A 26,059-nucleotide genomic window follows, 5' to 3' on the forward strand; every position below is an offset into this window, starting at 1 on the left:
GACAAAAGGCTGTTGTCCTGAGTACAGGTCCTCAGTACACCAAGACAATCAAATGTAGTGGCACTCCCATTTCTTTGAGAGCGTTCCATAGCTTTTCATGATCTCTGCAGTCAAAGATTTTGCTGTAGTCAATCAAACACATGTAGATTTTCTTTTGGGAATGTGTATTGAATACAAATTGTTAAAATTACACTATTCTATTCTCCTTTTACTTATCTGTGTATTTGCGGCAATAGTGTACCATTTACATTTTCTATTTCCTATTTCTAAAGGGTTTGTTTTTTTTTAATTCTCCTCGATACAAATTCACCAACCATGGTACACGGGATGACCACTGCAACACACTTTCCTCAGAAGATTGATTTGTAAATGGGAGGTGTGTTTATGCACTCTTTTAACACAGAGTTATAGGTGCATTATATCTGCTTCTGGCAATCCAGTATAAATTGGAAGTTCTGGCTCTGATTGGACCAGAAGATAAGGGAGAAGTTCAGCCCCAGCTCCTCTTGTTCAGTATGTAAAGTATGATGCTTTGCGTCCCACTTCTTGTGTAATACAGGAAGCTTTGTGTCCTATTTTTTTTGTAATAAGTAGCCATTTTCATATTTTACTTTTCCAAACATGTCCCTCTTTTCCAAGGTAAATACTAGTTCCCTGTTTTGATTTGATTTGGTTTTGAGCAGACAATAAGGAACATTGCTTGTGAACACAGAAGATATATTTGGAGTGAAAAGAGAGAGCGAGGATATCTCTGAAATATTTTGCTCTTCGCCACCACCATTGAAGGTGCTCTGAAGTGGAGTTGCTCTCGGTGGTTGTCAGCTGGTAGGAGTCTTCCTTTCACCTCTGCAGTTCAATGTTGTCTCCAAGTGATTATTTTTTTCATAGAAAACAGTGTAGTAGTCTTTCTCTTACATAAAAAACGCAAACTGATACACAAAATGAAGGGCTGTGTTGGAACTGGAGTGCACAGACTTTGAATCATAGAATCCTAGAGTTGGAAGAGACCGCAAGGGCCATCCAGTCCAACCCCATTCTGCCATGCAGGAACTTCATGGATTCTACAAGTGACAGTTTGAAGGAAATGATATAATGAAAATTTTGTAGACAGTATCTTAATATTTCTGGAATGACGTATTGGTGAGCAATTGCAATTTGGATTATTGATAGGCTCGTATGATGTTTAGAGCCAGCATGGTGTAGTGGTTTTCAAGCATTCAAGTATATGTCTCTGGAGACCAGCATTGGAATCCCCACTCAGCTATGGAAAACTCTACTGTGTGACTTTGGGCAAATCACAATCTCTCAGCGTCAGAGGATGGTGGCAGAGAAAACCTTGCTCTAAATAAATTTTGACCCATGATAGCCTTAGGGTTGCCATAAATCAGTAATGATTTAAAGGCACACAAGTATGTTCGGTACAACTTCTTTGCAGCTGCTAGTCATCTTAAAGGAGGCATTGACTGGATATGCTAAAATTGTTTGTAAAAGTACAGTCAGACAATGAGATGAGTGAAATAAGTGTGAAAACCTGATTTTCAAAAAGAAGTGTGGGTTGTTATCAGTTTCTGGCTCTTCTGGGTTTATTTGTTTGGAAAACTGAGGCAAATTATCCCTTTCTTGAGATAATTTCATACAACATGAAGGAAATCTGTTCATTAAAACTCATAATTGCTTATAGCAACTGTTGGGTTTTTCCCCCTCTTCCTTCCTCTAGTTTGCTGCTTCTTGCAGAAAGATGACTGCAGCTTTGCAGGAACTATAGCAATAGGCCAGCCAAGGCCTGTTGTCTGCACCCCATTGTTCAAGCCTAGGATTTCAGGGCCACTGGGTTGTTGTTTGAATTGGTGGATGTTAATCCCCAGCTGAGGGGAAGCTATTTGGCAAATGGCAGGTTAATGTGCAGACAGCAGGGTGCATTGTACTGTGTGTGTGGCACAACAGCATGTGGGAGAGAAATAGTTAAAATCCTTTTCATTACAGGGAGGAGGAGGGAAGGGAAGGGAAGGTAACAGGCAACCAAGGCTTGTTCTAATCTCTCTGGAATGTAACTATTTTGAAACGTTTATAGCTTCAATATGCCATTAACTAACTAACTCTCCTCTCCCTGCCCCCATCCCACATGGCTGCATAGTGGATGTCTATGTGAGAGCCAAGATCTTGTGCTCAGAGCGGGTGTTCACTTTTCTAAGCTGCCCCAATACCGTTTGCTGGGTCCCCTTCCTTGTATATTTTCAGAGTGTTTCCCCACCCCCATATGCTGCCCTCTAAATTGTTTAAAATGAGAAGGAGCCTTTATACAACCTCCATAGAGGCGCCACCCCCCATTCACCAGCAGCTTCTCTGCTTACAGAATGGATTAGAAAGACCCCTTTGTGACCAAGAGTGTCGAGTAGAAAAGAAGGGTAGAGCAGAAAGTAAGCCAGCTGGAAAATGACAACACACCGGACTTTTAATTGGGGAGAACTTTCTGCACCTCATCTGGGGGTGTTTTGGGTTTCTTAGCTTCTCGGCTCTTGCCAGTGCTTTCCTAGAAAGCTGACTCACCGAATGGGTAGTGCTGGCTGTCCCAGCGGCTATGGGTGTTGTGAGTGTCTGTCAAAATGACTGCCGTAAACGCAAGTGAGCTCACATCACCACTCAGTGTTTGGAAACAGACTCGAGTTGTACAGCAGCCAAATCCAGGGACTTCCCCAATCTAACCAGCCACTTTGATCTCAAGGCTTGGAGAGTAGATCAAAGGCAGTCATTTAGGAAACTACTTCTACTGTACTTAGAGCCCAGAGTGTACTGTAGGTCAATGCGCTAGCTAGTTGGGGTCATGGGGCCAGCTGCATACCAAACATATTCCTTTTACAGATGACAGCCCTGGCTCCCTGCCTTTTCCACAATTGGCTGTTGCAGGAGCCTGGAAGGCTAAGATCTGATTACAGATCCTCAGCTCAGGCAGTACTATATAAAGGGCAAAAATTTCTGCTCTAACTCCAGGCATCTCATGGCAACCTGTTCTCAGTGTACTGTTCAGATGTGCAAAGCACATTGTTTCCTCCTCCCACTTCACTGGTCTCCAAAAAGTAATGGCCTAAAATATTTATTCCTTTCACTTTTGCTTAACCAATGCTACGATGGTGGTGGTGGTGATGATTTTAAAATACTTCAGGGAACTAAGGCAATCTAGAAGACTAGAAAATAACTTTAGTGAAATGCAGAATCAGTGAGAATGAAAGGAAGTACTGGCAAATCGACTCTGCAGTGTTATAGGGCATGGTCGCATGACCTGATTAGCCAAAGAAACATGGAAAACATGGCTTGTTGGCTGTAAGTGTAGTGCTGATGCATTCTGCCCAGTTGGTCTTACTTGTAGCTTTGCTTTCTGGTTTGCTTAGCAGTTTGTCTGAACACAAGTACAGCTTTCCCTGCAACCAGAGAAGAAACCTGGGGATTGACTTTTGTTTGTTTGTCTGGTTTGTTGGATACAGTACTATGGTTTGTTTAACGTCCTCCACGGCAAGTAGAAGTGCTCAACCAGTTGCACATTGCTTGTAAACCACAAGCCAGGATTCCTGGTTTACTGTGTCACGCATGTGCAGATGTTACATGTGGTTTGCGATGCAGCATGTTGAGAACATTTTGCTTACATGTTGTTTGTGCTGTTCTGTACAGTGGGGACTATTGAAGACACAAGGCTTGGTAACTGAATTCTCCGTTTAAGGAAGAACATCTGGCAAAGAGCCAGAATGGTGTACAGGTGGTGTGTTGTTTTAAGTTGAGTTATGGTTGGAAACATTCATATAAAATTCAAATGAGCACCAACTGAACAGTCATAATACATACCTTCTTAGGACCAGAAAAGTGAGCGTGAACACAGCAAATATGTGGTTAAAGAGCTGTGAGAATTTATCAGGAAAGAGCCAGACTAAATGTATCAACATTTTTATGGTGCAGAAAGTGAAGTTAAGTTCTGTAACTCATGTGAGGTTTATGAATTAAGCAAGTGAATTGGGGTGTTCAAATCTTTATAAAAGTTAGTGATGACAGCTTTGTATGAATATAGAATATTAAACGCAATGGCCTCCATTGTATTTTTCTTGATGGTAAATCGGGGTTTTCAAGAATTACTTCTTAAATGTTTTCCAAAGAGTTCTCTGACTTAGGAAATGTTCTTCTTGGCTCAGAGATGGTGGCTGTGGCAGCTACTATAGTTGTCTTTTCCTTCTCTCAGGACAAGGGCCCTTGCTTGTATGTTTCATTCATTTTTGTCCTGGAGTTGTTAGTTTTGGCTATATTCTGCTTTGAGTCTGAGACTGAATTTTATAGCTAAAATGTAGAAGGTTGAAGGGAAACAGTTATGCATTGTGGACAAAGCTGGTCTGTCACAGTAGACTGTTTGTATGTTTTATGGGAATGAGATAAGCTGTTTTCCTGTTTCACATCAAATATACACAGATCTTGCTTCCTTTGTCCAAAGGTGCTTGGTACATACATTGGTTACCTTCCAGTGTTTCCTTGTCAACTTCCAAGGGGGGAAATCCAGAACCTTTTTTTGGCCAGGGGCAATCACTCTTGATTTTAAAAAGTTTGCTCTGCTTCTGTGAGAAAATGTGAATCTAGACTAGATTTGAAGTTAGATAAATAAATAAAGCTGCCTCATATTAAAATTTAGTGTTAACTGTACCTTCAGTAGATCTAAGAAAGTCTTGTACATTATGAAATTGCAGGGCTATCATAGTACCCATACAAGGGGCACCAATTATTATTTGTTACCCGCCTTTCCCCATGGATCAAGGCAGGGAACAACAACAATTAACAGATGCACTACATCAGTTAAAACACATCAATTTAAATATATATCAATTTAAAAGGACATCCATACAGTTTAAAAGGACAAGATAGACACATAACAAAGCAATCCACATTTAAAAGTCGTTATTTAAAATTCACAATTTAAAAATCATTTTAGTAAGCCTAACAGAAGAGACTGGTCTTTAATGCTGCTTTGAATTCAGACAGCGTATTCAACTGTTGAATCACTTCTGGCAGGTCATTCCACAGCTAGTGGCAGCTGAAGAAAAAGTTGTGTGGCTGGCAGTTACCAACCTAGTCCTGGCTGATTGGAGTAAATGTCCACTAGAGGACCTGAGCATATGGGGCGGATTATATGGGAGAAGGCGACCCTGTAGGTCACCTGGATCCAAATAATGTAGGGCTTTAAAGGTAATAGCCAACACTTAGTACGTTATCCAGAAACTAATTGGCAGCCAGTGGAATGATTTTAATACTGGTGTAATGTGATCTCTCCTGGATGTCCCAGTAATCAATCTGGCTGCCCTGTTTTGAACTGGCTGAAGTTTCCAAACTTGGCACAGAGGTCGCCCAATGTACAGCACATTGCGGACGTTCAGCTATGAGGTTACCAGTGCATGCACTACCATTTTTAGGATCTCCACCTCTAGGAAGGGGTGCTGTCACATCTATCTGAGCTGTCATTTGAAGCAACCAATCCAGAAACACCCCCAAGCTGCGAATACAGTCTTTCAGGGGAAGTGTAACCCCATCCAGGACTGGTTGACACAACTCCCAACCCAGGTTTTACAGTAAGTAGCTCCTCCAGCAGTTCATTCCATGGCCCCATTTCCATTGGCTTATAAAGCGGATCAAGACTCAGATTATGGGAACATCGTTTCCATTTGAGTGGTCATTCCATCCTCATTATGCTGATTTCGTTCCCATTGGAATTCGGATCTGATCCCCCATGTAATCAATTTTTCCAGGCTCCTTCTCTTTTTCCTAGAGGGGCTTTGGGAAGACACAGGACACCTTGGGAGGCAAAGGGACTTGGGGGGAATGGAGGCTCCTTCTCCCTTTCCCAGAGGGGAAAAGCATCTAATCGTTTGATTGACTGCTTAAAACCAAAACAAAACAGAAAAACAGGTTTGAAAGATGCAAATGGGAACGGGGAACAAAAATAGCCCGCACCAAACTGCATTGAAGCAACTGACGTCATTGTGATGTCAAGCCAGCTGCTTAAAAAAAGGTTCCAGAAAGGCAATGAGAATGGAGAGCAAAAAAGTCCGCTTCAAATTACAGTGGAGAAAATTTCAATGGGAACGAGAACATGGGTCAAAAAAGCCTGAGTCCGTTTGCACCCTTTCGTAATGGGAATGAGGGACCAGATTCGAATACGACTTGGAAAAAAAATCCGAGTCAGAATCGCAGCGAAATACGTCGCTTTATATGTCCAGTGGGAATGGGGCCAAAGAGATTATTTCTGAAGATTAAGCTTCCACATCCAGTCCAATGAGTGCTCCTGCAGGATGCTTGACATTGCTAGATTTTCTACCAGTAATGGAACTGAATTCACTTTGTACCTAAAGACAGAATGTGAATTTTATCATGTTATTCACCCTATTTGTTGTTGAATGTCTTCAAGTTGTTTCTGACTTATGGGGACCTTTTTTTTTTTTGTTTCTGTTAACTTTCGTCAAGTCACCTTCAAAGTCTGTTTAGCATTTTCTTGGCTGATAGAAGGGGTATGAAATATACCTGCTTTTCTTGAATGAAGGTGCCTGTTTTTGGACTTGGGACTATGGGCTGCATTTTTTTTTTTTAAAAAAATAATTAATTAAAAATCAATTAAAATGTTAATTTCTGCCCATCAAGGTGTTTATTTTGAATGTGCAAAAGACTATTTTGACTAAAATCAACAGGGCATTCTAGGTAGGGTTTTAAAATAATAATGCTATGTACAACATATTAATCATTACTGATATATACTTTGGATTTCTATTTCAAGCTATTTCTTGACTGACTGGTATGGAAAGAAAGAAAGGAAGAGTTAAGGGTTTAGAAACCAAACCTTATGAAGCACAGAACTGAGGGTGTTGGATTTGTTTAGCCTGGATAATGAAAGATTGAGACATGATGTTGTTTTGCCTGCTATCAAGTAAAATCACACTTTATTAATGAAATGCTGCCTTTTCTGTCAAACATGCTATGGCTGTTATGATAGTGACTTTGACAAATAGTTATGTAGCTATCATGTCTGTGTTCTTGTTTTTCCACACATACCTCAGTCTTATAAAAATCTTCCACTGCAATGAAGAGGGTATCTTGGCATGAGTTGAAGGACAGATGACATTTTTGTGTGTTTGCACACCCAGGCTATACTCTTCCTTGCATTAGGGAAAACATATACACTCATTTCTAAAAATTGCGTAGAAATGTAATAGCTTGAAATATCTAGCTAGAATCTATTTAAGTATTTTCTGGTGTCCTGGGAGTTCATAATTTCTGAGACAAACACAGTAACAGAAGTGCATTGGGATGCCTTGCATGTGCCTACATGCAAAACACTGTCTACTTTGAGCAGAATTTTTTCAAAGTGGGTATATTACTTGGTTTGAATTGGTATGTGGTGGGAGAAATGCATCTTATCCAATGAGGCAAAACTGCTTTTACTACTTCTCTTTCTACTTTCTAAATACCACTGTAACCTTTTCAGAAGACACTCACAAGAGTCAATCTGTTCAAATTACCTGTTGGAATAGATCAGCACTTACACAGCATTTTCCACCTGAAGCAGATAGTTTGAATATATGTTAGAGGAAATGTGAACGTTTGTTTTAAGTTGAAGGGTTAATCTTCCATTTAAATTATTGGTTGTTCTTCCTCTAAATAGAGCATGCTGGGATTTCCTTCCAGCTGTTTTACATCATGAAGATTTGTGTGTTAGGGAAATTCCATTGCACAGCTGCAACTCATCCAGTCCACATTCCCAAACCTCCAGCATTTCACAGGATACACTGCATTCAGCTACAATAGCATGAAATTGTTTTGTTCCTCCACTAAAAACAGTACAAAGCACCTTTAGTTTGAATATTAGCAGTGCAGGCCAGTTTGAGTTTCAGCAGTATTGTTACTAGTAAAGAAATCTGAAAAATAAACATGTAATTCCATATTCATCTGTCATTTAAAACATAGTTGTACTTTAAATGTGAAATTCCCTTACTGCCATTTGTATGTACATCATGCATTGCCTTCAAAACAAGTTGAGTTTTCTCAGTTAAGCATTTCACTTTTGTAAAGTGATCGTTCAGATTTATATTATGATTGTAAAATCATACAATTTATGCCATGTAGTTAAATGTAACTGTTTTTCTGCTTTTGGCTTCCACAAACTTTAAATAACATTTGGAAGCTCTTAATATCTTAGTAAGACTGACTGTGACTGACTGAATATCCCATCTTCCTCCTGAGATGGGATTCAAGGTGACTTACAAAAAGATTAGTCTAATGACCATTTTCCTTCTGGTTCCAGTATCAGTAGCTAAACTTGAAAAGGACAGTGGTCCTTGCATGGGAAGAAACACTATGATTTGAACTCTAATATGTTTCTCAGACAGTTTAGAAGCCAACAGTGAGGAATGAAGTTTTTTTCCACTTCATTGGCTACCAAGTCATCTGAGGTGGACTAATGGAAGAGATTTTTGATGGATATGAAACTGAATTTTAGGTTTTCTGATCTATGTTAAAAATTTAAGTCAGCTACTTCCATGGGCTATTCAGCTCCTGTAAAATTTGTTTTTCTTTTGATTTCCATTTTTTGACATTGTAATTTCATGTCCTTTTATCTCAATTCTAGTATCTGCAAGTGAAATGGCCTCTCCTTGATGTACCAGCAGGAGCTACACTAAAAGATGCAAGGTCTCCCTCTCCTGCACACTTAGTAAGTGTCTGTGGCTTGGTTTTGTGTTAGCTAGCCTTCAGATCAGTGTCATATGAACTTACCTTTCAACGTTCATCTACATAATTTGAGTTTTAATCCTACTGGTTGCTTTTATAGCTTAGATGATGGGTAGTAAGCCCACGATGTGGCATAGGCAGACTAAAAAAAATATTTTGAATTCCTAAAATTAAAAACTAAAGAGGACTATGAAAATTGGAAGGAGGCTTGCCAGAATTACAAAGATTATTATAAACTGTAATGTGGGACAAGCATGCAGAAATGATAACGATATTGCAGATAAGCTGAAAATATGTTTCATCTCAGTATTTTACATCTTTTAATGTTGAGGAATCTCCTGAATTCTTATTTTTGCAATATCAACACGAAGAGCTGTCACAAACCTGTGTGCAGAAAAGAGCAATTTTAAAGGAAACTATTAGTAGAGATGTTTATAGCAGTCTTTGTTTTCTCAAGTCTGGTTTACAGTGTAAAGTATGAATCCTTAATGTGATGCCAAATCTCAGTTGTCATTATATGTCTTTCATATCAAGGCTACTCTTACCATTAATACATTTGTGAGCAGTTAATTCCTAAGCCATAATGTCTAACTGGAAGCTTTTGTCTGTATAGCTCTTGTTTCAACTTTCTCCTAACACCCCTTCAAACTTTACAGCTATCACCTGCTTGTATGTATTGATTGTATCAACAGCAGTTGCTAATCCATTTATATTTTAGCCAGCTTTGGTAAAAATAAATAAATAAAAGATCTAGTTTTCCCAAGCATATGTGTTAAGAGGAGTTTTTCCATGGTAGTCTATCCTGAAATAATCTAATAAAATTTAGATCATAAATAAAATAAAGGTCTTTTGAAAAGATTACCCTTTGTGTCTTATTATGGAGGAAGATGATGAAATCTGAAAATTCTGTTTTTAACATGATGAGGATAAAGGGGGCTTGGTTTGCTCTAACAATGAAGATGGTGTTTTAGACAACTTGTGCTAGAGGCATGCTGCTGGTCCCAAGCAATTTAGAAGCTGAATCTCAATCTTTGCAAGCACACATTTATTGACATGAAATATAGAACAGATCAGACCAGGGCTCTCCTTGGAAGCAAAGATGATCAAGTTGAGATTATCGTAGTTTGGCCACATAATGAGAAGGCATGGATCACTACCCAAAAACACTAATGCTAGGAAAGGTATAGGGTAGAAGAAAGAGAGGAAGACCACAAACCAGATAGATAGACTCAACCAGAGAGGTTATGGGCAAGGGCTTGCAGGATCTGGGCAAGGCAGTAGAGTGTAGGGATTCTTGGAGATGTCTCATCCACAGGATTGCCATGAGTTGTAACTGATTCAGGGGCTGCTAACAACAACAGTATCACTGAATGTCCAAAAACTGTAACTGGCTAAACAGGAAACAGAGGACAAGAGTAAATTGATAGCTCTCACAATGGAGGGAAGTAAGTAATGAAGTTCTTTTAGAATCTGTGGAGGAACTGGTGCATATTTAGCTTCTTTGTAAATGACCTCAAGTCAGGGATGAGCAATGAGACTGTTAGAGACCAAGTTTGGCAGGGTGGGGGGTCCAAGCAAATTGCAAAGAAAGAAACATTGGCCTTACCTGTGTGATGTTTCTCTTTGGCGAGACATCCTGATGTGAGTTGCTCCCTTTTCATCACACCAGTAGGCAGGAAGTACGGTAGACTTTGAGGAATGTGGCCATCGGGGGAGCAACTCCATTTGTCCCTCAGTCCATGTTACAGCTGATTACCTGTATCCTCTAATGTTTCCTAAAACACACAACACTTCCAACAAAGTGATAATGCAAGTTCCAAGGAAAAAAGGGAGGGGAAGTTAAAGGTTAAAAATTAAAAAGGCAAGAGGTAATGGGTGTGCACCCTGTGTGTACCCCTTTAGTTCATTATCTACCCATTTTAGATCGCCACTCTTTCTGTGAGGGAAAGGTGACCTCAGAGCTTCCTCAGTTCAGTGTAGGATGGATGTCTCTGCCCTTATTTCAAAAAAGAAACATCTCACAAGCCAGTGTTCCTTTTTTCATTAGTGATGGCGTAGACGTCTTGATGTGGGACATACCACAGCTCTGTTTCTGCAGGTGGGGGAACTCCAGATAGATCTGATGTTACTGTGTTACCACCACTTGCAGCACCTGCTTGCCAAAGTTGTGCGAAGAAGTCATGGGGTTGATACCTGAAGTTTATGATATAGCCTTCTGTCATGAGGTCCTCCCATAAATGCTCTGGGGCCACTCTTTTGCCTAAGAAACATCCAAAGACTGCTCATGAATGACACTGGCCCAGCATCCACTCTTAATGCACCTTCCTTAAGGGTTAGGGTCCCCAGTGTCCTTCTATAAATCATAAATCAACCAGATCTGCCTCTTAACTGGGATGGATGCTGCTTGCTCCCTGGCACAACATTGAATTATGTGCAAGCCAGCATCTGCTGGTAAGGCTGCCACCTTAAGTAACTTGTTAATGCCTCGTCTCAATCTGATATTGCCCACTGGAACTTCAGTGATGAGTTCCTTTGCCTAAAGGAAGACTGCTTTGGACAGAATCAAGATGGCCAATGCAGTTCTAATGGAGAGAGGATGCTTCATATGACCTCTTCAGGGCAGCATCTGCCTTTTTTTCCTCTGATATTTTAAGGGCATCCTTGCCATCTCTGGTATATATTGAGGACAAGACCAGCACAGATTAGGGAGCATCCACAAGCGGGACTTGTAGTTTTGCCAGGACCTGCTGTGGCAAGTTGTAGAATTTCTTGGCTGCCATGGAGCGAGGCTTCGCTGATGCTGGTTTCACCCATATAGGAGGATAATAAAATACCATGGAAGAGTCTCATCGAAATGGGTGTTTCTGGGTCCACCTCCTCTTCCTTCTCTCCTCACGGTTTCCTCTAACTCTGAGGGCAAGGGTGAGGGGGATTCCTCATCTCCTCCTCTTCCTTTTCTGAAGAATGGGATTTGTCCCACTTAGCCATCTTTTCTGCTTTCCCTCCACTGGGGCCAGCCTTGCTGTGGGGCAAAAGAAGAGGATGAAAGTACAGAAAGTTTTTGTTTATTTTTAAGAAGCATAGGGAGAGTTATGGGATGGGGACAAAGAAGCAAAAGAAGGAAGCAAGGAAGAAGATTGAAAAATGACTGAGAACAAGATGTGAAGTAGAGGAGAGATCCTGAGACACCTTGGAGCAGAGTCAGGAACTAGACTGAGGGACAAAAGGGGGGCTTGCTCCCCTGTGGGCAGATCCTTCCTTGGATGTAACATCCTTGGATGGGAGACCATCAATGAATACCAGATTCCAGATTACAAGTGTTTCAAATACATTATAAATAAATACAAAGTGCAAAATTCTGTGGCCTTTTTAATTGCACCTTCATGCCTTTGTTGAGACTAATAATTGACAAACTTCCTGAGAAATATTCTTGGATATAATTGCAGAAAGTTGGGAATTGAATAATTTCTCAAAACAAAACGGGTTATCAGTTGTTTTTAACCATTTTTCCAACCCTGAAATGAATTATACTTTGAAATACAAATAAAACGCTTGCTTTTGTCTTGTAGTCAAATAAAGTTCCTGTGGTGCAACATGCACATCACATGCATCCACTGACACCACTCATCACCTACAGCAATGACCACTTCTCACCAGGTTCACCACCTTCCCACCTCTCCCCAGAGATTGACCCAAAGACAGGTGAGTTCTTATAAACTAACATCAGCACTGTGCCACTCCCCAGAAAATTTCCACCATGTGTGTAGTGAATTGGCAGTAAAATATAACTAGTTAGATACATGCACTGGGAGGGAATAAAGTTAAACAGACCATGGAGGCAGCTTTACGAAGAGGTGCCTTATGAAATTCTGGGTGGAGGGCATTCATATGTCTTTGACTTAGGGGAAGATAGGGTTCCAGTTAGCAACTGAAAGTTGGGTTACAGGTCCACTACAGTTGTCTTAACTATGACACTCTATGTGTTTTTCACCACCAGGGATTCCCCGACCACCTCATCCTTCAGAACTGTCTCCTTATTACCCATTGTCTCCTGGTGCCATTGGGCAAATTCCTCATCCATTGGGGTGGCTCGTACCACAGTAAGAATCACCACTATCTCTACCCTCCTTGTTTTTTCCCTCTCTCTCAGGAGCTGTTTCTCTCTGTCATATGGAGATTTCTTCCATCTGTCCATAGGATCATGGCAGAATTATTGATCTTAGCTTGTGTTATATGTGAAGCAAGCTTCTGTCTGAATTCCATGGACCCACTGTGCAGTACCTTTGGGGTGGCACATTTTCACCTCATTAAGAAATCTCTTATATGTAGTTTTTGTTGGGATGAAACAAGCGTTGCTTTAAGCTACAAATGAAGTTGATGTATATACTTTATTACTGATTGCTTATTAAATTTTTATTTCATTTGTCCCTTCCTTTCCTCAAGACATTCCAAGCAGTTTACCCAAAAGATTATCCAAAATCTTATCAGGGTTATCTTACTGTTCCGTGAAAGGGACCGGTTTTAAGGCCACATCTTCATGGGTGACAAACATTTGAATCTCTAGGCATGGAAAAGCCAAATTTACAATTGATTTAAGTTTAGGATGACCTTCAAACATAAGCATAAAGCATATGCCATAAGGACTTTCATACAAATATATATCTCTGTGCTTCTGTGATGAATGTTTTGCATTGTTTTGACCAAGCAGAAAAGAAGGAAAAATTGTAAGACAATTTGAAAAACATATAGTTAACAAATTAGCTGATGTAATGAAAAATGTATTGTTATATGTAAAGATAACAATCTGTGAAAATATAGTATTCCTCTTCAGTTATCTTTTTGTAATTATAAAATCACACCTTGGAGCAGAGAACATCTGGTTCCTGTGAATATGACTAAAAATTTAAATCCAGTTCTGGAAGAAAAACTTCACTTGGTTAACTTGAGTAAAGATTTCAAAATCCTGTAAGGGTTCAGAACAATGATTGTGGAAATTTAGACCAGGACCTTATTTTGTGGTTTGCTATTTATGAGAAAAAAAACCCAACCAAAAACGTTTTGATCAGATAAGAAGCCAAACATCCGATAGTTTGGGGTTGTGCTCCTCCCTCTCACTCCATAAGCAAGAAAAACAAAAGATCTTTTGGTGTCCCCACATGGGAGAGCCAACCCAGAAGTCCAGCCTTTTTACTGCCTACCACTCCAATAGGACATGTTTTCTTCTGTTCCACTTCAGCACTTGCAGCTCTAGCTACTTCTCTAATGGCTAGTGCCCAAGTGTGCCTGAGGTTGGAACCAGCTCTGATTTTATTTCTACCTTGCTCTTTCCAACTACTATACTATTATATATCTATACTATACTTTCTTTTCCCCGTCCTCCCTTCTATTCTTTTTTTAAAAGACCTTGAGTTTTCTTCCTTTCCTTTCCAACTCTATTCCTCTGCTACTATCCCCATCCAGCCTTTTCTTTAGTGCATGAAATGAATGGGGAGCCGCATACAGGTGGAGACATCCACAAATAGAGGAAAGAATCTCTGTCTGACAACCCTCTCTAAATCGGTGATCCTCAGCAGGAGAGAAGCCAGAACTCTGCTATGAAAGGCACATGGGCACAGAAGGAAACACAGGATCAGCCTATGAGGGAAGATCCTTCCTAGCTGCTGTGTCCAGGTGTTGGCACCACCCAGCCCAATATTTAACTCAACGCATGTGTAAATTTTATACATATAAAGTTTGAAAGGAGGAGGAAAAGGGGTCAAAGCCTCCAAGTTTTATGCTCCTCCTTGAGCAACTCCTATGCCCCCCACCCTTACCAGGCGCCCTGCATCTCCTTTTGAGAACCACTGGGTTAGTCAATATAGAAGGTTCTCCGTCTCAGAAAAGGGTTATAATCTGTTGGCATGGTATTAGAGAGGTTTTTTTCTTGTAAATGACTGAGCAAGTTCTTCCTCAGATAGAAACAGTATAATTCTAGAAATAATTCCTGTCAGCATGAGGTGCATCCACACATTCATATGAATTCACCCATATCTACCGGGAGTGCATGTTAATCTGGTTTCCCTCCTATCTAATCAGGGCAATAGTCTCAGTCATTTTAGGTATACAAATGATCCAGTAGAGAATTCTTTTATTCTGGCTCAGATTGTGGGATGTCAGCCATTAACCTCTCCCAGAGGTTAATGCTTGCAAGGCATAGTGTTTCCAACAACGACAGTTTATTTGTAGGAGGCACAATATTACAAACAAAAAATGTACATTTCACTGGACAACAACATGTTAACATGTAAACTGGGATAGTTAAATCCTTAGTAGGTCAGGCAGCAAGAAATCAGCAGCAAAACACACTGACATATCACTCCATTTATGACATCTCGTCCCATGTACAGTACAGGTTTTTTTGTTGTTGGTTTTTTTTGTAAAATTACTAAATTATCTTTTGGGCAGCCACAGCAAAAGTGGCAACCTTAAGAGTGATGAGTTTAGAGCTGCCTGCTAGCAGATCACAATTAATGTTGCTTTCAAAAGCTCACCCAGGAAACATCCCCTAGGATCCTCATATAAAGGTCAATATAAAAGATAATGGGCTAGATCTTCCAGCTCCCTTGAGTCACAGATGCAAAGCCACTGTGTTTGAGGGGTCCTTTTATACCTTTCATCCAGGTAGGCTGTTGACATTGCCTTTCTAAGTGTGACAAAGGTTAAGTAATGGAAGTGTTGCTGGAAGGACTGTTCCCCTTTGAACTTGCTATACCAAGGGAAAAACGCTTGCTGTTTGCTACCGAGCACATTTTTATAGGAGTAAATCTTGAAACTTTTTTCTCTGATCAACTGCTTGTCCATCTTGATTGCTGGAATCTGAATATCTTTAAAACAGAGGAGTGTCAGAGAAGACCAAAAATGTGCCCATCCACCCCAGGAAAGCTGCTGTTCAAAACAAAGTTTTGCCAGATTACCTTCAACCATCCTCATTAGTTTTTTCCTGTAAATAATAGCTTTTTGCAATTTTGCCTAAATCCAAGAAGATTAACCTCCAACCTGAGTAGGGAAGGATGGAAGCCTGAATGGGAGGAATATTTCCAGTTAGTGCAACTGATTCATAAGGTGGGAGTAGTCATAATTGCCACTGTTTGGATCAGAATCCATTCTGATTGGTTGCGTAATCTACCAGAGCACATCCCAGGCAAGCAAAAATCCCAGGGGTTTAGCTTGAAAACCTTGTTCTCCCCACTGAGATCTATATTCTCTGGAAACCCACCTCTAATTCCCAAGACTCCAGGGTAACCAGCATAATTCTCAGCCTCGTGAGCCACATACCCCTCAACTTCTCTATTCCAGTGCTAGTTAAAGTGATGGCCCCTAGTCCAGGACTTATTCCCAAGCAATTGGCTGGTAGCCCTGATGAGCTTCCAAACAAAAAACAAACAGCTTCATTTATATACCGCTTCATACTGAATAACAGTGTCTAAGCAGTTTACAACTGTAAGCTAATTGCTCCAACAATCTGGGTACTCATTTTAGCGACCTCAGAAGGATTCAAGCCTAAGTCGAGCTTGAGCTCTTTTGCTGGTATTGAACTTGCAACCCTATGGTTTTGAGTGAGTGGCTGCAGCACAGGCATTTAAACCCACTGCACCACCAGACTCCTGGACGTAAAGTTCAATTCCTGGCTCCCCAGATCAAATAGCCTGGGAAGTGCTGCTCAGTTTTACAGTATAGACCAGCCTGGATAGCACTTAGGATCTCCTACAACTCCCAGCCCCCCCTTATTTGATTCTTCCGAGGGCATTCACGGGCTTATACCAACATTAGCAGATGGCAGTCACTGCTTCACTATTACCCCAAGAGTAAGGGCTGGATGACATCCTAGCTATACGTGTGGAAACTCCTCAAAGGACTGCCTTGCGCGCCACCTACAGTATACACTATCTCTCCTGGGACATGCATATGGTTCTGAAGGCAATAATGGTCCCAGCCGTTCAGTCCATACAGGAGGCCTTTTTCAAGTACCTGCCATCACCTCAGCTTGACAAGCATCTGAACTAGGAGCCCAGTCAACACATAAGGAAGTGTCATCAGACTTGATCCCAGTAAGCTTTGCCTTCCACAAAGCCAGGAGATGATCCCCTGTACATCACCTCCCAGCCTATTCACAATCAAGTGGATCCAGCTCAGGATTGGGGCCTGCTAAGGGACTTTGTGGATACAACCTCTGAGAGACTTAAGTCATGCATCTCACCAGAGTGCAGCCACTACAGCAGCTTGGCCATCAGTGCTCACTCACCAGGGCAGTATTTTGCAGTCACCATCAAGCATTACAGCTTGACAGCTTCAGTTGCCAAAGCTATTTTAGTAGGAGGGCCATACAAACAGGTGGTTAAAACCTAGGACATTGAGGGCCATCACCACCCATTCTATCAGGGATGCTCTGGTATCCTATAAACTACAAGCTGTTTAGCCCCTTATCTGCTGGGAAAAGGAACGTTGGTTCTTACTGTGAGATGTTCATTTTCAGCAGAACAGGAATGAACATCCTGACACCCCCTAAAAAGTGCTGGTGTGAAAATATGTCAGAATATGTAATTCTCTCATGGAGAGCAGGTTAGCCTCACATTGTGTGCTTCCTTTCTGGCTAGTTCTAGTAAAGGTTAATAACTTATCTATGTTTTCATTCTGGGGCATTCGTCTCTTCAGCTGGATTAGCAACTGGCTTCTGGTTGGCTCTCCCATGTGAGGACCACCAGAAGGTCTTTGCTTTTTTCTCTCTATCTGGTGTGTGTAGGAGGAGCACAACCTAAACTAAAGGATATTTGTTTCTCACCCAATGAAAAATGAATGTCTCAGGTAAGAACCAACATTTGTTCTCTAATTCAATAGTATTCAATGACAGAGACTTAATTTTTATATCTGCACATATTGGGGATTCTTCTAGAGCAGGTGTGGGGAATTTGTGCCACACTCCTTGTTGGACTGCTCTTCCATCTCTCAGGGTTGCCTTTCCTGGGTAAGGTCAGGGAATGCAGTTCTAACAGCATCTGAAAGGCTATGTGTTCACCATTCTACAAATAAAGTATCTATAGAAGAATGTTACTGTTTCTTTCTCATGAAGATGTCAGTGTTACTGTTATTGTTAACAAAATTTTTCCAATACATATTTGCTTGAAGTTTTAATAAATTAAAAGGCACTCAGTCTGAGTCACTGTTGCAGATAACATAAAGTAAGACCAGACATTCTCCGTTTAGCGATCCGTGTTTTCTGTTCATGTATTCCCTTGCACATGTGGAGTGACATCTGTTGATATAAATGGGCTGGTTTTATATATAATCTCTGTGTTTAGATCTTCCATATATTCAACTTGTATTTTGCTGGCATGACAGTTAAAAACACAGAGCTCTGATCTGTTTAGGAAAAAGTGTGGAAGTATGTATCTTGCATGTATTTAGTTATTTAAGAGATGATACTTAAGAGATTGATATTTCGGAGGGATGGAAGCCAATTTTCAGAGTAGAACAGTGGTTAGTGCTACACATGCCACCGAGTGTAAATTAACAGAAGGACAGAACATAAAAGCTTCCTTTTCCCATTGCAGATAGTAGGGTCAGCCCTGGTTAGTATTGGGTAGGAGATCCAAATACTGGATTCTGTGGCTATTTTATAGGAAAGATTGGCATCATCTCTTAGTATTCCTTGCCTAAGAACCTTGTGAAAATCATTTTCTTCTTTGTGGTCTCTGCGAATCATACAATGGGGTTCACTGCGCCTGCGCAGTGCTGTCGGATACTTCTAGATCACTGGGCAAAGTACACTTTGCAACATATAGAAACTTTTTGGTAACCCCGCCCCCCTCCTATAAAGCCCGGTTCCCGTCTTTTCCCCAGTTCCTTTTTTCCGCCGCGTTTGGCTGCTGTTTGGAAACTTCGCTCGTGTTAGCTCGGTTTTGGATCACTGGTTTTTTGACTCGGACTGTTTTTGGACTTTGGCGTTTCTTCTTCCCCCGTGTACTGGACTTTTGGACTGTTGACCTTGATTTTGGACTTCGTTTTGGATCTGTCGACCTCGGTAGCGATGTCTCCTCCGTTCAAGAAGTGTGACATTTACGGGGGAAAAGTGCCGGTGCAGGATCCCCACACCTCCTGCCTTTTTGTCTCGGGAAGCCATGATGTGAAGTCTGCTCCCTCTGCAAATCGATGTCCTCCCAGGCCAGGAAGAACCGGGAATCGCGGCTTACTTCAGCGATAGCCCAGGGTAAGATCCAGGAAGGGGATCCTCGCGTCTTCGGCTCTGTGGTCCCTGTTTCGGCGGCTCTTTCCGCCAAGAATGGCCCGGCAAGTGCTCCCCATCGACATCCGATCGTTCTGGGGGTCCCAACCCCGATGCAAATGTGGCCCGTGGAATCTGACAAGCCAGTGCCCACACCAAGCACCCGCATAAATCTGGGTCTGTGGGTACGGCCGCCGCATCGTCTTCATCTCGGAAACGGATACCCCTGCTAAGAACCTCGCGGCCGGCATCAGAGCACAGGTCCCGTAAGGAAGCTCCGTCGGACCCGAAGAATGGATCGGGGACCGTCAGGGACAGCTCCTCCAAGGAAGGTGCCCCCCGCCAAGGAGGATGCGCCAGACCGGGTGGAAGGCTCACGGAGTCGCCCCATCCCCTTCTTTCCTCCGGATGCACCGCAGGGCTCCGCGTCATCCCAAGAAACGGAAAGCATCCGATTCCACATCGGAGGCTACGGCTTCCAAGAAGGCGAAGCACGCCAAGGAGCACCCTCGCAAGGAGCCTGAGTGGGCTAGGATGTGGATGTCCGGTTCGCTCGCATCCGACCGGATTCCCCGAGGCGGGACACCCTGACGGTTGGTCCGCGCGGCTCGCAAACTTCGTCGACCCCGGGACCGTCAGCACAACGACCGTTCCCTTTCTCCTCTCAAATGAGAAGACTCCCGGGACAGGCTCTCAAGATCTCCTTCTCGGGGTCTACCCTCGCGGTCTCCATCCCCAGCGCTTCGTTCTCCAGCCGGAGTGAGCGACCCCCAGGTCTCCCCCGCCAGCCCCTGTCTCCTTAACGGTGCCTGCCGATGATGGGCTGTTCAACGATTCCGAGGCAGACCAGTTCTACCTAAAGGTGTCCAGGGACGTCGCGATGTCCAGGTGCCTTCAGGTGATCGCCCCCGTGATCGTCCCCGAGAGGTTTCGCAGCCAGGAGAAACGCCATCGGGACCCTGTCCCCGCTTCCAGAGCTGCTTTGCTTCGACTCCGAAGAGTCTATGGCCTACCTTCCTCGGACCGCTTTCAGGCCCTGTCAGCCGCAGTGCGCGCCGTTCACTCGCGCAGGAGAACTCCAAGAGGGACTACAGGTCGCCCTGGGACAACATGGCCTCCACGACATTCGTCACCCCATGGGCACGACTGCGCCTCGGCCTCTTCAGGCATGGTTCCTCTCCGTTTTCAACCCATTGACAGACTCACCAAACAGTGGGCTCACTATACCGGGGCCGTGACTTCCTCCCTCCGATGGTGGCTAGACCCCAAAACGTGTGCATAGGTATGCCCTTCGTCCAGCCTCAACCACAAATGACTCTGACGACGGATGCGTCGATGGAGGCTGGGGTGCACACCTTCGGGACCTTGCGTAAGAGAGAAGAGTGGTCCTGCAGGAACGTGCGCTCCACATCAACGCGCTGGAATGTTGGCGGTCGAGAAGGCTCTGAAGCATTCGATACACCGTTTCAGGCAAGGTGTTCTACTCAGGACCGACAACACAACTGTGATGTACTATGTCAACAAACAGGGGCACCAATCCAGAACTCTCTTAGACATCACGTTAAGGATCTGGGACTGGTGCATCCACAGGCGCATTCTCCTACAGGCATCACCTCCAGGAGAAGAAAACACCCTAGCGGATCAGCTCAGCAGGACATCAACCTGCCACGAGTGGAGGTTCATCCAGAGACAGTCGGGACCTATTTGCAGGTGGGGAGCTCCCCAGGTCGACCTGTTTGGACAGCTCCAACAGCCACTGTCCCCAGTTCTGTTCTCGGGTGCGACCACGAGTCCTTTCGAAGATGCATTCGCCTTCGACTGGTCCGGGAAACGATCTATGCTTTCCCCCGTTTCCGCTGCTGACCAGGTGTGTGTCCAAGATGTCCAGGGAGAGAGTCAACGCGATCCTCATCACCCCGTGGTGGCCGAGACGCCGTGGTTTCGCTGCTTCTACACCTTTCCAACGGTGAGTTTCTCCGCTGGAACCGAGGCCGGACCTTCTCACCCTCCAAGGGGGGGGTTCGGCATCCCGACATCGATCGTTGCCAGATGGGGCTTGGAGGCCTGCATTGCGGCGCTGACACCTTCGGTGCGGAGGGTGATCCGTGCCGCGCATAGGCCTGCGACCCAGAGATCCTTGCCTCAAAATAGAAGAGATTCCTTTCATTCCTTGCTGAAAGGAGTTTGTCGCCGGAGAGCATCACTGTGCCAGTGGTGCTGGACTTCTTGATGTCACTGGTGGTGCGGGCTGTGCCTTGCTTCCATAAAATGTTACCTGTCTGCTATTTGTTCACATTTCATATGATGGTTTGCCTTCCTTTTTCAGGGACCCTCTGGTAAAAAAACTCTTAAAAGAGATGATGTAATAACCTCTACCCCATGTTCTTCTCCTGCCCCGGTTGGAGCTTGGAGTTGTGTTGGCTGCCCTCCAATCCAAGCCCTTGAGCCCTTGGCCACAACAGACTTAAGACCTTAACCTGGAAGACTGTTTTCCTGGTGGCCATCACCTCGGCTCGCGGGCGGAGGAGAACTTTGTGCCCAGGAGGGATGAACCTTTCTCCGGTTCCACAAGGACAAGGTGGTACTACGGACTGATATCACCTTCCTCCTAAGTGGTATCCCTTTTTCACAATGTGTCAGGACATTGTGTTGCCGACCTTGGCTTCGAATCATCGACTATGGAGGAACGCAGCCTCCATATCTGGAGTCAGGAGAGCTGGCTTTCTACCTGGACAGGACTATGGGTTCCAGCCGTCCGAAAGGCTTTTCCAGTGCTATTCGGACCAAGGAAGGGTTTGCCGGTGTCGCCCAGAGACTCTCAAAATGGGTGGCGGCACACCGCCTTTGTTATGAACTGTCGGGAAGCCGGTACGGCCAAGGTCCGCTCGCATGCGACCAGGGCGGTCGCAACCTCTGCCTTTTTGGCTGGCATTCCTTTAGATGATGTTTGCAGGCTGCTGTTTGGTCCCAGCCATTGACTTTTATAAAACATTATAGACTGGACACCAGGGCATTCGGGACGCAGCCTTTGGGGGCTGTCTTGGTTTCTGGGTTGCATTGATGTCTTATTTTGTGTCATGTGCCTTTGAATTGGTCTATAATGTGTCACATTGTGTTGCTTCCAGGGGACTGGTCTTGCAAACCTTACAATTCCTCCTCAGGTTGCCAAAGTATTATTCACTGCAACTGTGGTTATGCTTGCACAAGGCAATGGGTATGGTCGTGCGTGACCCTACATGCCCTTCTTATGCCTTGCATGTTATGTGCATTTGATACGTTGTGCAAAAAACAGGACTGACTCTTTGATGGTTCACAGTTTATTGTTGTAATAAAATTAATTGGTTTACCATAGTTGGGTTTAGGACACCCTCCGCCGTATACCTAAGCTTGTCAGTCTAAACCCATTTGTATGATCGCAGAGACTCGAAGAAGAAGGACAGGTTACTCACCTGTAACGGTATTTCTTCAGTGGTCATCTGCGAATTCATACAAATCTGCCCATCCTCCCCTCGGTGTCCTACTCACTTTGGCTCTGTCTTTCATCGCCTACTGTCGGGGAAATTTTTGGAACTGGGAAAAGAGCGGGAACGGGGCTTTATAGGGGGGCGGGATACCGCCAAAAAGTTTCTATTGTTGCAAAAGTGTACTTGCCCAGTGTTCTAGAAGTTACCGAACAGCACTGCGCAGGCGCAGTGATGAACCCATTTGTATGAATTCGCAGATGACCACTCGAAGAAATACCGTTACAGGTGAGTAACCTGTCCTTCTCCTCCCAGCTTAGTTTTTTCTTATCACCTGACTTGATAAAGCACAGTGCGTCCGTGCCATGCGTGGACACAATTTACGTGGCTTCCAGCTTACGTGGAAGCCCCGCGGGGAGCATAACAATAGCACGTGCCCATGGCGCACACATGTCATGGTGCCACATGCACGCACCCCATTATTTCCTATGGGGCTCGAGCATAGGTGGATGTTAATTTGGATATGAAATGTATCTGTGGAGTTGGGGCTGGCAATCATATAGGACCTTCTTATCCATTTCAGGCAAGGACAACCAGTGTATTCCATTCCTCCAGGTGGGTTCAGACATCCATATCCTGCCTTGGCTATGAATGCTTCAATGTCCAGGTAGGTTCTCACTGAGATGATTTACTCATGTCTGGCCTGTTCCATTTTAGACTGCAGGCATGTGGGTATGTTCCCAACATGGGGGGGTGGGCTTCATGCAGATCAGTGTGCCAGCGAGATTTTTTCCTAATATCCAGGGTTGCGAAAAGATTTTTCTTTTCAGCCATATGAGTCCCATATTCCATTGTAAACCCTGTTGTTAATCTCAACTAGAGAACACCCATTAAATCATTGGCATTTACCAATGTGTTGATTCACAAGTCAGCAATTTATTCAATAGATCTACTTTAGTTGAGACTAACACACAGGACTCCAGCTTCTGTTTGAAATCATACAGCCACAGATTTCCCCCCTCAAGTAAAACTAGGCCCAAACAGTCCAGATGAGATTAGAATTGTTACTATATCAAACAGTGCAGAGAAATAGAAGACAACAACAATAAAGAAAGAATGAGAGAACTCTTCCATAAGTTCGGTAAACTCAAAGGGAAATTCAAACCAAGAGTAGGGGATGCTCTGCGATCAGAAGAACATACTAAATGATCAAGATGCAATAAAAAGATGATTGAAGCAATACACAGAAGAGCTATATAAAAGAGGCCAAAAAAAAAAAAAATGAAAAGAAAAAAGAATGAGACATGGGATGAAGAACCATATGAAGATGAACCCCAAATTTTGGAAAGTGAAGTGGAAATGGCACTCAAAGTCATAGGTCACCAGGAACAGATGATATCCCAATTGAAAAATAATTACCATGGTGGATTTACTTAAATACAACCTTCATAATGAGGAAATCAAAATAGTTAAAGAGTCCCCATACCTTGGATCAAACACTGATTGGAGCAGAGGCAGCAGTCAAGAAATCAGAAGTAGATTAGGAATGGGAAAGGCAGCAAAATCTTAAAATGTTAAGATATAAACGTAAACAACTAACGTTAGAATTGTCCAAACCATTGTATTCCCCTTTACCATGTATGGAAGTGAGAGCTGGTCAGTGAAGAAAACAGATAAGGAAGAATATAAATTCATTTGAGATGTGCTGGAGAAGAGTGTTGAGGATACCATGCACAGCCAGAAAGGCAAGCAGTTGGGTCCTAGAACAAATTAAGCCTGAACTCTCCCTGAAAACCAAGATGACTAAATTGCAGCTGTTGTACATGGGCCACATCATGAGATGGTACGACTCAGAAAAGATAAGGATGCTGGGTAAGGTAGGGGGCAGTAGTAACAGAGGAAGACTGCATGCCAGATGGACAGACTCAATAAGGAAGACCATGGAACTGAGCCTACAAGACCTGAGCAGAGGTCATTCACAGGTTTGCCATGAATCAAGGTCAACTTGAAGGCAGCTAATAACTATAAACTTTTATCATCTTTTTATTTCACCTTGATCACTTAGTATGTTCTTCTGATCGCAGATCATCCCTTACCTCTGGTTTGAATTTTCCTTTCAGTTCACAGATCTTGTCTTTCTTTTTTGTTGTTGTCAACTCGAAGGCAGCTAACAACCACAAAGTCCTCTGCGCTTTGTCTGCTTAAATGACACTCCTAACCGATAAGCTTAAGAGAAACTTAACTGTTTTCTTGTGGTACGTAGTTAGGTACATTCAGATTGAAGAAGCGCCATTCAGAACTGTGGCTGGAATGGATGGAGCTTTCAGGTGTAGTGGTCTTCTAAAATCTAGCTATGGTTATTAATATAAATGGGACAATGTTTTAGTGAACAAACAAATAGTGTACAGGGGGATAAGAGAGGGAGGGATTGGTCCAGCTGTCCATGTCTCTTGTCTTTCATGAAAGGGCTTTTAATTCTGCGTCTGGTGTTGGAAGTTTGTAAATCTTCATTTTTCTCTGATGGCTGCTGCTTTTAGATTACAAGCTATTGTTAAATTGGCCAAAGGACAGCATACTGAAGTGAGAATAAAGTCCTGAGGGAAAGAGACTGAAATACTTTTTACAATTAATCCTGTATTCATGCTAATTGGTAATTTTGTACTCATCAGATGTTGACTATTAGTTGCATTTGTGGAGACATTATCTAAAGTTAGCAAGGCCTGGAAAGAAAAATGAATGCATGTTTGTAATAAGTGAGCCAGAGTACATTTCTCATAATATGTATCTGTTAGTTCAAGTTGTTGCAGTAGAAAAGCAAGTACATGGAGTATACAGCAGGGAATTGTTTTCCTCATTGCCTTGGGTTAAGCGAGTCAGCAATACAGGCAATTGTTCATACGGTTTCTGTTTGCCTCTCGTCTCTGCCATTCATTGACCTTGGGTCACCAGTTCCAGTATTCTCTGGAGGTTTGAGCAAAAGTGCCAGGGAAATAAAGGAGGGAAAGGAAATATTGAGGAAAACAAGATTTGTGGAATAAATGCATGATTTGTAGATTTTAAATGATGATGCATAGAGGCGTTTATTTTCAGCACCTCACTTTTAATTGTGCTTCAGCTTGATGTCTAGCAGATTTTCTCCTCATATGGTTCCTCCACCTGCTCATGGACTTCATCCCTCAGGAATCCCACACCCCACCATTGTGTCACCCATTGTTAAACAAGAGCCCATACAACCCAGCATGAGTCCTGAAGGGAGCTCGTAAGTATTTGGTTACTCAGGTGCTGCCTGGATAGTTTATTCTGTGGGGAAATGTAGTGAGGGAAAGGGTTGCTATCAATCTAATATTATTTTTAAAAACATTTTATTATTTATTTGGTGGTGCTATGCCTCATTTCAGGAGCTCATTACAATACAAACTATTGGTATGAAGTGATTTCTGCTTTAAAAGTGCTCCAACTGTTGCAGTAGACTTTTCTGAGATGCATTGGAGGCTTTTAAACAAAAAAACTTGCTCCTTTTCCTTTTATATAAATATTGGAAACTTTAGCTACTTTTAAGTTAGGTATAGTCCAGTGGTGTCACTAGGGTTGGTGTCAT

At 42.9% G+C, this 26,059-nt stretch overlaps 1 protein-coding gene across 3 annotated transcripts in view; it reads left to right on the top strand.

Annotated features, from left to right (window-relative positions):
- TCF7L1 (transcription factor 7 like 1) overlaps positions 1-26,059 on the top strand; it is a 79,284-nt gene that overhangs the window by 48,101 nt on the left and 5,124 nt on the right. For all 3 annotated transcript variants that reach the window (XR_006104643.1, XM_042475243.1, XM_042475244.1), the window contains exons 3-7: positions 8,642-8,725; positions 12,312-12,444; positions 12,740-12,842; positions 23,045-23,128; positions 25,577-25,720. Coding sequence is in view for 2 of the 3 variants with exons in the window: in XM_042475243.1 (XP_042331177.1) it covers positions 8,642-8,725; positions 12,312-12,444; positions 12,740-12,842; positions 23,045-23,128; positions 25,577-25,720 (548 nt within the window). In the remaining variant the exon portion in view is untranslated. The remainder of the gene's footprint in view (positions 1-8,641; positions 8,726-12,311; positions 12,445-12,739; positions 12,843-23,044; positions 23,129-25,576; positions 25,721-26,059) is intronic.

Source organism: Sceloporus undulatus, chromosome 6 (genome assembly GCF_019175285.1).
Source record: "Sceloporus undulatus isolate JIND9_A2432 ecotype Alabama chromosome 6, SceUnd_v1.1, whole genome shotgun sequence".
In the NCBI taxonomy this organism is placed as follows: Eukaryota; Metazoa; Chordata; class Lepidosauria; order Squamata; family Phrynosomatidae; genus Sceloporus; species Sceloporus undulatus.